The sequence below is a fragment of the Sitodiplosis mosellana genome, unplaced genomic scaffold, assembly GCF_009176505.1.
Source record: "Sitodiplosis mosellana isolate CC-2019 unplaced genomic scaffold, AAFC_SMos_1.0 Smas_scaffold_1, whole genome shotgun sequence".
Taxonomy (NCBI): domain Eukaryota; kingdom Metazoa; phylum Arthropoda; class Insecta; order Diptera; family Cecidomyiidae; genus Sitodiplosis; species Sitodiplosis mosellana.
The window spans coordinates 6,977,999-6,990,181 of record NW_022595244.1 but is presented as its reverse complement, the minus strand read 5'-3'; the positions used below and the strand labels follow the sequence as shown (position 1 = coordinate 6,990,181).

General features: G+C 32.3%; 1 protein-coding gene across 12 annotated transcripts in view; it reads left to right on the top strand.

Moving 5' to 3' along the window:
- Positions 1-11,130, top strand: part of LOC129577352 (regulating synaptic membrane exocytosis protein 2) — a 51,063-nt gene extending 39,933 nt beyond the window's left edge. For 9 of the 12 annotated variants that reach the window (XM_055464271.1, XM_055464252.1, XM_055464288.1 and 6 more), the window contains 3 exons: positions 1,783-1,966; positions 2,034-2,201; positions 2,406-11,130. In XM_055464271.1, coding sequence (XP_055320246.1) covers positions 1,783-1,966; positions 2,034-2,201; positions 2,406-2,612 — 559 coding nt within the window. In that variant the 3' untranslated portion in view covers positions 2,613-11,130. The remainder of the gene's footprint in view (positions 1-1,782; positions 1,967-2,033; positions 2,202-2,405) is intronic. The other 3 variants (XM_055464242.1, XM_055464233.1, XM_055464317.1) reach the window with 1 other exon arrangement.
- The last annotated feature ends 1,053 nt before the right edge of the window (positions 11,131-12,183 follow it).

The following is a 12,183-nucleotide window of genomic DNA, read 5'->3' as shown; positions in this document are numbered from 1 at the left end:
GTTCGCACACCATTCATCCAAACCCAAAAATTCCGACCAAAAACAAACAAACCACCCACCAAAACTGCCAACACCAATGACAGACAAAATGACGACGATGACCAAGACAAATCACATTGACCATTACAAACGAAGAACATGTCAACTGAATTGTATGTGGTGTCCATCGCGCAAACACACGCACGCACACAGACACCCACACAATGAGCACAATGCACAAATTTTACACAGAAACAGGCAACAAGACAGACACCGAGTTTGACGGAAACACTGAGACACAATTACACAAAATATATTCACCATAAATATGTAACGAAACGAATCGAACAAATCAAGATCCCTTAACAATTTTGTTTTACACTTCTCAAATGATATTCTCCTAACTGTTTCTGGTGTGTATATGTGTTCATTCGTTCAAACTCTTCTATTTATTCAATTTAATACGTACAACTCTGAACGTTTCGTAATCGAATTTTCTACACGAATTCCTGAAACTGATGGACTAAAAATAGAGTTTAAGGCTTTTGGATAGATGTGTTGTGTTCCGTTTTAAATATAAATGTGTGTTTTTTTTTGGCTTTGCATCTCTTTGTGTTCGTTCTACATTGGTTGTTTGATGGATGTGATTCCGGTTTTTTTTTAACAAATGTAAATGTGTTGACATTGAAGTGTTTTTAATTCGATAAAAATATCAGCACAAGAGCATAACAATATCCAGCATGCATTTGCGATGTAATGAAGGAAGAAGCGATGAGTTTGCCCTATATATCGGCGATGCAATTTATTATCTAGTTCTGATATTATTTTCGAATTGGCACACATTATGTGTTTCAAGTACTGCTTTGACTGTGAGTAGATTTATCTCTGGTATTGTTTTTTTAAATGGAAACTTCATCATTTCGTTGATCATTACATTGTTTTGGTATGACATCCCTTTCTGTTTATAGCTTCGATTTTCTTTTTTGGTTCGGTTTGGTTCATTTAAACATGCATGGTTTAGCCTAAGGATTGCTTGCTCCATACTGAAACACATCGAAGGCTATATATGAAAATCCTTCACACTATATCTCCCTGTAAATCTCTAGTGAAAACTCTAAAACAGAATTAGATCTTTCGAAAACGATTTACGACCATAACCACCCCACCATCTCTGCCTCTGTCTCTCTATCTCTCAAATTCAATCTGTTGTGATTTTTTTAAACGATTCTCAGTGTTTTATGAATCACATGATTTTTTCTGCAACAAACAAACAATCTATATATAATTCAAAATTTTCGACTTTTGGCTTTTGAAAATCGGAACACATTTTCTCATCTATTAGACGAGTGATCATCTTTTTTTGTTTTGGTTTTTTTTTAAATTTTATTTTTCATTGTTTTCATTTTCTCGATATTTAGAACGCATCAGAATCTGATAAATCATATATCAATTTGTAAATACGATCGCCGATCCCATCATTTCCTTTCCTCACAACACACACACACACAAATGAATTTTGTGTGGAATCAAACCAGAAAAACAAATTAAAAGCTTTTGAAAAATGTATCAATACCCGAATACATGATATAAATTTTGATGATTTTGTTGGCGATGGTATTTATTTACATACACGTTTTTTCATTCGATTTTATATTTTTCAATGGTTTTTTTTTCAATTTTCTTTTATGTGTATATGTATATGTCGAACGATTTCATTTGACTGTGTGAAGCAGAAACTAATCGAATACTGTGTTCTCTCATCCCGTTTGTGATGATTTTTTTCCGAAATAAAAAAAAAACTAGGTGGTCACCATCACTTAGAGGAGCAGATGTTGGACAATATTCAGATTTTATCGATGGTCTCGGCCCCGGCCAATTGGTTGGTCGACAAGTATTAGGTGCATCATCGTTGGGCGACATCCAACTATCCATGTGCCATCAAAAAGGCTGCCTCGAAGTTGAAGTGATTCGCGCTAGAGGGTTACAGGTATTTTTCCATATTATGCTGAAGATCATTACGAAAATATACTTATTTTAATCAAAATTTAAAACAGTTACGGCCGGGCTCAAAAGTACTTCCAGCGCCTTATGTCAAGGTATATTTAGTGTGTGGCAAAAAGTGCATATCGAAAGCGAAAACGACGATCGCCCGAAAAACGCTCGATCCATTGTATCAACAACAGCTAGTGTTTCGAGAACCATTTGCCGGATGCATACTGCAGGTGAGTTCATTGTTTTTTTCTATTTCGTTGAATCTTTCGCTTCATTTTTCTATGAAATTCTATTCATTTCTTCAAGAAATGAAAGAAATTTCTTCTATTTTGTTCAAAGTTTAGTTAATTTTTAACTCGTTATTCCGTTTCGTTTATACCTTGATGTAAGGCGCTGCAAGTAACAAAAAAAAACAATTTCTTCTCTCGTTCCAGGTGACTGTATGGGGTGACTATGGCCGTATTGAAGGAAAAAAAGTGTTTATGGGCGTAGCGCAAATCATGTTAGATAATTTAAATTTGTCAAACATTGTGATCGGCTGGTATCGATTATTCGGGACAACATCCATGGTCAGTGGGCCGCCAAGTGTGGGTTTATCTAGACGTTCTTCCATTTCATCACTCGACTCACTTAAACTTTAGTTCAGCATCTGCATAAACAATATCAACCATTTTGAATTTTCAATAGTGACCATAGGCCATCAATTGTTTTTTACTTTGATGCACACACACACACACTCTCAAAAACCAAAACCAAAACAAAAAAATAGCAAGGAAATTCGATTCACATAAATATTCAGCAATAACTATAAATCTTCCTAAATATATTACGAAACGAGCTTTTTCATCGACACTACAACCAACACAATAAAAAAAACCAAACCAAACCAAACACAATCGACTTGAGAAGAGGAAAAAAAGAGAATGTTTTCATTAAAGCCGCGCACCACACAAGCGATATCACAACACAACCAATGCCATGTTCTATTCTGTTCTGAATTGTAGACATTACAAAACTATGCAGCATGCTCTTTCTCTCTATCTTTCTTTTTCGCTATCGCTTTCCGTCTCTGATATTTTCAATACTGCAACAACAAACAGTCACAGATATTTTTGTATGTATTTTGCATTTTAACGTAAACAAACAAAAGAAAAGAAATGAAAAGATAGAAAATAAAAAAAAAGTGAACTACGGCAATGATGGGCTAAATAACATCAACACAATCGAAGAAGAGATATACCAATAACAAACACAGAAACCAATCAACAGTCAACTAATCAACTAATTGAAGAAAGAAAAAAAAGGAAAATGAACCGGTTTTTTTTAAACAGAAGATAAGAAATGCAAGATATTTGTTAAAATGCTATGTTGTTTAATGGGAATGAAATTTAATTGTAGAAATGCTAAACTTTTATTTAGGAGATATAGTTAAAACAAAAAGAAGAAGCTAAACCAAGTGAACATAATGAAAAGGGAAAATTCAATAAGAAAATAGAAGTGGATGAAGATGAAGAAACTATGTATTGAAAATGATTGAAATCTTGAACATGACAATAACGTTATAATTTGATGATTAACTCTAGCGAAATAAATGACATAAACAAAATGACGAATACAATTTTAGCACAGAGAGTAACAACAAAGAATTAGAAAAAGTGAAAAATATGTTTTTAGGAAAATCTAGTAATTGATTGCGCTACAGATATAACATTTGCTATATTATAGAGATGTTCATGGAATGGTACCATTTGCACCTTTTATTATTGTAATCAAATACTACCGAAATTTTACCAGAACAAAAAGGAAAATAAAACAATCTAAGAGAAGACAAAAAAAAACAATACAAACACACACACTCACCACGCATACAGAACATTGCTATATATAAAACTAAACCAAATTAGCCCGTGGAATAGAGAATGTTTGATTGATGTGGAATAGCAATTTCATGATGAATTGTATACAAGATGTAAAACTATATTTTTTCAATGCGACAGATACATGCAGTAGAGAAAATTTTCAAGACGATACTGATCTGTGTAGTATACATGTATGATATACAGTAGTAGAAAGGCACTTCTACCAGCATTTCTTTTTGTTTCGACGATGCTCCCGGTCCAACTCCTTCTCCATTTCAACTTTGTCTATTCAACTTTCAGTCTACGTTTCGTTGTTGCTTGTACATATTTCTTGAAAATTGCTTTATCTTTCGTTTTTACATTTCTCTCTCTACTTCATCAGAATGATTGTTTCTTTCTATCTTCATTTCTATCAGCAGTTAGGAATCTACAAATCTGTTTTAATCGTTTGAATCCTCCAAAATTGAAGTATCGAACGCATCGTCGCGCGATCATCTAAATGACAAAAAGAGGAAAAAAAATACTAAATCGTTATTCAAATGAAGAACTTATAAATGGCCTAAATTTGTATAAAAAAAACCTACTAAAAATGATGAAAAGTAAACGAGTAACATCAAAGAATATGAGAAATTATCAGGCAACTTTTAATCATTTGCATACTCTCTCTCTCTCACACATACACGAGAGTCACCCGAAAAAAGCTATGAAAAATAAAATATAAGATTATTGTGTACATGTGAATAAAAATAACAAATGTCAAGGCAAAAATAAAAATACCAAAAATTTGTGAAATCGAAAAATTATTGAACAAAAAGTAAAAATTGCAAAAAAATGCGAAAACACGTTCAAATTATCCAGTGACGACAAAAAAACAGCAACAACCATTCCTGTGACTATTGTTCGGGCGCGAATAGGCGAAATGTCAAGCGTTGAAAGTGTATTCGATTTTCACATTCATCCCATTGACGAATTGCTTTTTTTCGCCTTTCGAAGCAACACATGTAAATTTTCGTACATCTTATTACTTATAGTCACTATCATCATCATTATTATTATTATTATTACAACGGATTATTGAGGGAAAGAAACATACCAAATATTTCAGATTATTATTGAAAAAAGAAATTATCTATTTATGATTCGGTTGTTGTTTTTTTTTAGTTTTAAATTTGAAACCCGAAACATAAATGAAACCGACTTAAACGCGAAAAGAATAAAAAAAAACATTGAATATTTTATGAAAATACCAAAAGAAATGCTTAAAAAATAAGAACTTTTATTCACCAAGTAACATTGTTATCATCTTTAAAAAACCAAAAAAAAAAACAAAATTTAAATGGCACCTTAACAAATAAAATGAACAAAAAAAATCGACGCAAATATGAGGATAAATGCTTTGTTTGATAATAACCACATATGAAAAGTCCTACATGGATATTATACGTTTATTTCTGTAAATCCCATCCTCCGGACAACATTTTGATTTAATCCATTCTCTAGACTTTCTTTCTGTTTTATTTGAGAAATATTTGAGACATATTCGCAAGTATCGTTCCGTTCAAACGAAATTTTTTGTAAATAGAGAAGATAAGAAGGGCAAGGTAAGAACGGGCAAGAAGTTGACATTTGATTTTTTATTTCCTTTTGTTGTAAATTAAACCCAAAAAACTACTGTGGCATTTCACATATTTCGATTTGAAGTCAAACATTTTTGCCATGAAATGAAGCCATGCTCTATCCATTTTAGTTTTTCGTATGCCAATTTTCGCTAGACCACCATCTTTAGCATCCATTGTAGACTAGGCTAGCAGCTGTCTGAAGAATGGATCGAAATTGTCTTACCCTAGTATATATATTATTTTGGTGTATTACAAAAACCCCATACATATCCAACAAATCAGAAGACATTTGAATTTTGTGATCAATACGAGAAAGAATGGGAAATCAATGCGAACATAAAATTTTAAATTCATTCAATTATGTTCAAACTCATTCCAAAAACTATTTCAATTCCTTGCGTTAGTACATTTTTACCACATTTTCTCTCGTATTAACGCAAATACACGCAATTAAAAACGTTCGCATTTCGTTTGCTATAAGAAATTCCATCGCCCTTTCCATTGACATCTTTAGAAATGACAACAGATTTCTCGGATAAAACGGAGCATTCCATCATACGATTACCATTTATTTTCAAACTTCTACTGATGAAAAGAAAATCCTTGAAACACTATGAACCAAAGCAAAAAAAATTAGAAAACAATGAACAACATTTGATGGTTTCTGATACAAACAAGATTGAACACTAGTTGATAAACTTAAACGTCGTAACTTAAATTCATCCGAATCCATTAATCTAGCATTTAGAAGCAGTAAAAATACATAACAAAGCATAACTTTGCTCCTTTTCATTCACAGACATTTCTCTCTCTCTCTATCTCTAATTTCGTTCACGCTTCAAGCCACCAAAAACACACCTGTAGTACACAGGCTCCATATAGAAAATATATATTTAGATTTCACGATCAAGCACTTCAAGCATACCATCTTGTAGAATGAATTTAACTGTCAATCTCTGTCTATACCATTGTATATCTTCTCGTTTCAGTGAGGTTTGGAACGAATTCAATCCAAAGTGATTCACACACCGAAATTCGGATGAGACACATTTTCATTCAATCGAACCATTTATTTTCGAATACTCGCCACCTCCCCCCAAATCGAACCGGATCCAAGCGATGGCAGTGCACGAGTTGTTGTTGGCCTGTTATTTTTTTAACACATGGTCACGATCCACAGCCAATCTCTCACACACTTACATACGATCGCCAATGGAAAAAGTTTTTTTTTTAAACCAACCGTTCATTTGATCGAAATGTAAACAACATTCAAATTGTAAATAAATACTTGGAAAAAGAAACATGTTACATACCATTTGTTAACATTGCTCTTGATCGAATCGAATTGAAATTGTGAACATTTGTGAGAAAAAAAAAAACAATTGATTTGAAAATGAAATACCTGCGACGTGGCTGAACACTAATCGTTTTGACAAAGGATCGAATTGAACAATGAACACTGATCAATTAAAGGCAGATGCAAATAATTGGTTTTGTGGAATTTATAGTAAGGAATAAGTTGGAAATGACGTATTCAGTTGGGATACAGTGAAAATTGCAATGGTGCTTAAACCGATTCAATCTGGTCAGAATGAGGTGAATCGAGTGAATTGGCTTCGAAACCATCAACTTCTCTCTATTTTTTTGTGAATGAATTTACTGCACGTGATTATGCGGCTAAACACTGCTATACATTTGATTTCCATATCCATTTTCTTCCAAAGAAAAAAAAACAACTCAATTTTATGGCTTTAGATTGTTTTAAACGAAATCTGTTCTCTTCTTGATTTGCACACGTCTTTTTCGTTTATCTTTTCGCACCTTTTAATTATTATCAACTTCGTGGCTACAAGAAAGATACATGCAAATCTATCCCATTCGAACAAAACCAAAAAAAATAGGAAATTAATTTGTCTGTTTCGCGCAAAACGATGGACGAATGAATCATCCGAAATGCAAACGAAACGTCATCACAGATGATGAATGAATAAGAAACACGTCATGGTCGTGTGGAAAAGTAAAAGAAAAACAATCGATCCATCGACAGTCCAAAAACATTCGTTTACGTTGCAACACAAGCAGACAAACGATTCAAATTTGCAAATATACTCATATAACAAACAAACAAACAAATATTTATATTGAGAACAGAAATAGATGACAAAAAAAGAGATAAAAAAATAGAAAAAAAAAATAAAGACATATAATTTATATATAAATGTTTTTTTTAATGCCTAGTGTTTTTTGTTAAATGGCAAACTAAAAAATAAATTGTACTTTTTAAAAAGAAGAAGAAAAAAAGGAAACTGAGAGAGAAAACAACAAAAATCACGCAAAAAAATATGGTAAACTTAATAAAAAGAAAAATGAAAAGCTTTTACGAATATTATTGCATTATAAATAAATTATGACAAACAAATTTTATTATTAAAATGAAACAACCAATTGAAAGAACGAACACACACACACACACACACACACACCAACACATCAAACGATTAGCGACATCTGATGGAAGCGCGTGTGGAATGAGTGGTAAATTGGGTGCGAATGAATTAGCGCGTGAAAAATGTGCGCAAATATGATGAAAACAAAATGAAAACATTTGAGTGTCGCTCGAACTATTTGCTACACGGACAGACCCGATTTTATTCAATGAAACAATAAAGTTGAGGCAGCCTTCACGCGCAATTCATCCGTTGATATCGTTAGTGAATTTATGAAGAAAACGAACACACAAAAGAAATAATAACGAGAGATCCAATCTATTTACAATAAAAACTCAAGAAACTAAATTCCAGTATTTAAAAAGAGAAGAAAGAAAAAACAACAACAATTGCATGTATTTAAGTGTTTCTGTTTCTTGATTTAGCAGCCGAACAACCGTCACAAAGCGTGGCTGGCGCGCGTTAAATTGCATTTTACTTTTTTACGGGTAGTTGAATGATTACATGTGATGTAGCGCTCTAAATAAACGAAAAATTAGTGAAACAAAGATATGAAAAAGCAGAAATGGAATGTTATTTAAATTGTGTTAAGGGCAGAGAAAATGAGGGAGACACAGAGATAGGGAGAGATTTTTATGACACCGAACCTTTCAATAAACAAGAGAATAAAAAATGATTAAACAATTTAATAGCAAATTATAAAACCACGTCTCTTAAAAAACTACGCTGAATACGCAGGTAACTGAAATTGACAAAAAAAACACACACACATAATACATTTTAGTAAAAACTACGAACGATCTGTGAGAAATGGCGTCAGCAACCGCAGTGTAAATTATATTATCCATATGCAAATAAATGAATCGAAATGTATTTGTACATTTTAGTTTAAAAATAAAAAAAAATAAAATAAACAAAACCTCTTGTATGCCTTTTTCAATAGAATCACTAACAAACAAATATATGTACAGTTATTTGTAATCGAAAAGAAAGACGAACCGTGTCTGTTGAACTAACTAAAATGCTAAACATTGAAAATGCTCTCATATTTACGCATTATATTCATACACACAAACAACAAAAAATGGACACACAAATGCAAGCTGTATCGATTTAAAGTGATAAATTTGTACTGGTTTGCGTGTCCAATTTTTCCAGGCGAAACCTAACAAACCAAACAATATCTCATTGCTAGAACAAACCTTTAGCTTCCTCCCGATAAAGAAAATCACAAATTAATAAATACTCGAATCAATACAATTGAACAATTCCATAATTGATAAAAAAAAAAATACCGCGTGCATGCAAATACACATTTTCCATATTTTACATATATATTTGTCAATGAAACATGAATTGAGAGACAACAAAAAAGATACCAATTTCAAAATGTACATTACAAACTGAGCAAATGCCTCCCGAAACGATTTGGAATTTGACACAAGCATGACTAAATTGTTGATTGTTGTTTATTCTTAAAAAAACGAAAACCAAAAAAAATCAACTCAAAATTGTGTGATATCATTTATCTGATTGAGCACGTCTGTCTCCTAAACAAACAAAACCCATTGAAAAATGATGTTCGAATGTTTCTTCTCCACATTCATTTCATTAAGAAAAATCAACAATCGAAAAGTCACATCGATAGCCAAATCAAATGGATGCGCTGCATTTTTTAACAACGACTCTTCACATTTTTCGCCAATCATCATCCAAATTAGAAAAAAACAACGGATCTTTTCGTTTGTGTATTGATCGTTTGTGATCGATTGGTTATATCTCTCCAATACACCATGAATGCGCGATGAATGAACAGTGTTCAACTTGAACACGGACAAAAAGATACGAAGAAGCAAGAGAAAAATAAATGAAAACAGGAATTCCTTTAACTAAATCAAATTTTATCATTCATTCAGATTACGTATCACATTTTACTGAATTTGGCGCATATATACATTTATCTAGCATGCGAAGTAAAGAAAGATTGATTGATGAAACCAAAACAAAAAAACAAAAAATACATCATGAACAAAGAAAAAGATGTCAAAAAAATCGAAAAAAAAATACTAAATTTTATATTACCAATACACTACTATATACAATACCAACTAAAATTAGTTAAATTGCAAATTAAAAAGAGGGAAAACTAAAGAAAAATTCAAATGAAAAAAAAAACACCCACACACACACACACACACACACACACGTTCAGAGAATAAGCTGGAGTATGTTCTGAGCCGACCCGTAGATAGAGAAAAAAGAGAATCAATTGAATTGGGTCGAACTCAATTCAGCCGGATGGTTCATGACATGCTTCAGCCAAATACACAGCAAAAGAAAAAAAGAACATTATCTCATAAGAATTAGCTAAAAAAAATAACAAATTTAAATTGAATACAAGAAAAATCATACACAAACAACGTGAAAAAATATGATCTTTATTCGAAATGATATTCGTCACACAAATGGAAAGGAGAGATGCTAGATTGGCATTTCCATCACTTTCTAACGAAATAAAAGAACCATTTGTTTATCCAAAATCAATAACGATGCTTTATTGATATTGTTGATGTTTCATGCTCCCCTTAACGAAATGACCTCCTCTGAACCTATGTTCATTGCAAATTAATTGTAATTTCACCAAATTGGATCAACTCGTGATCTCCGATTGTGTGGTCGTTTCAATTAAATTGCAATCGAAATTTTCAGAGAGGCTCTTGTAAATCATTCCAATAAAGATGTGTGCATACATACGATTCGGATCGTAGTAAATTTTTGGGCATTCAGAGCGACGGTCAGTATGACCGTACGCAAGCCCGGCCGCATTCACAGCCCATATACCAAAATACCACGTTGACGGTTGAAGAGAAAAAATATGGTCGTGTAATATTTTTTTTTTCTTTCGAAATTTGAATAAATTAATTTCATTGGATTGAATCTTCAATGTAAAATCAATTGATTAAGTATTATTGCTGAATAACAAAAAAAAAATGATGATAATGATGATTAGAGAGTTTTTCCAAGCCAAAACCAAACAAAAAAAGAAGAAAACAACAAAAAAACTAATGACAAAATGAAAATAATTTATAAGATAAACAAATTTAATATAAAAAAAAACAACAACAACAAGCTATTATATTAAGGAAGCAACCAACAAATCGTACGAACGATAAATTATGCATGGACATAATATATGATGAGAAATAAATGAATGCGTAATAAAAAATAACAAAATGATTCTGTGTTTTCTTTGTTCTGTTTCAATCATTTCGAACAGTTCCACCAGATTTGTACAAGGATATTTTAGGAAAATGCGTTTGGGAATAAAATGGCTCTCGACATGATTATTAACATAGAACATAGACGTTCGATTAAATTGTCTCCATGCAAATGGCAACCTCTTGATCCTTCTCTTCATATATGATATGAAACGCATTTGCAACCAATCAACTCGTGTAGTATCTCGTATGTTTCCCCATTTCCGGCATATGTTCACTCTAACACAGCGTCAAATGGCAAACAAATTAGATTTTCCAACTCGAGTTTTAATGAAGAAATCTAGGGGGAAAAATCATTTTTTTCATTTTTTGTATCCGCACGCATCAAGTAATAACTTAGAAATTCAATGGTATGCATGTAAATCCGAAATATCCACGTATATTCAACAATATTCATCGTGAATGACAAATGAATATTACTGAATATACATAGATATGTCAAACTTACGTGTATACGTATGAAAAATAAAAATAATAGTGAATCAAACCTTCAACCGTGAATTTGAACGCTTTTGGTAGATAACGGTGAATATTGGAACATTTTTTGACATTACAGTCTAATGGATATTATCAAATATACATAGATATTTGAGATTGACGTGCATACCAGTAAATTTGTGCAGATTTTATAGTCAAAAAATGTTCCAATATTCACCGTTATCTACCAAAATCGTTCAAATTTACGATTGAAGGTTTGATTTACTATTATTTTTATTTTTTCAGAGTTATTTGCGTTCTGCAAAATCGCGTGAAGCCCCTAGGAAGAAATTAAATAATGTCGAGAAAACGAGATGCCTAATCAACGAATATTCGCATGTAAATACAATCAGAATGGCATTCAGAATGCGTCATAACGGAACATTGTGCATCGATGCGAACATTCATCGAAGGCGACGGCGGCGGCGGCGGCAAATGGATGGTATGAAAACGTGTTAATTCAGTGATGTGAAGGTTTTGTTCGAACGCATATACATGTGATAGTCAGGCGAATGAGCAAGATGAATAAAAG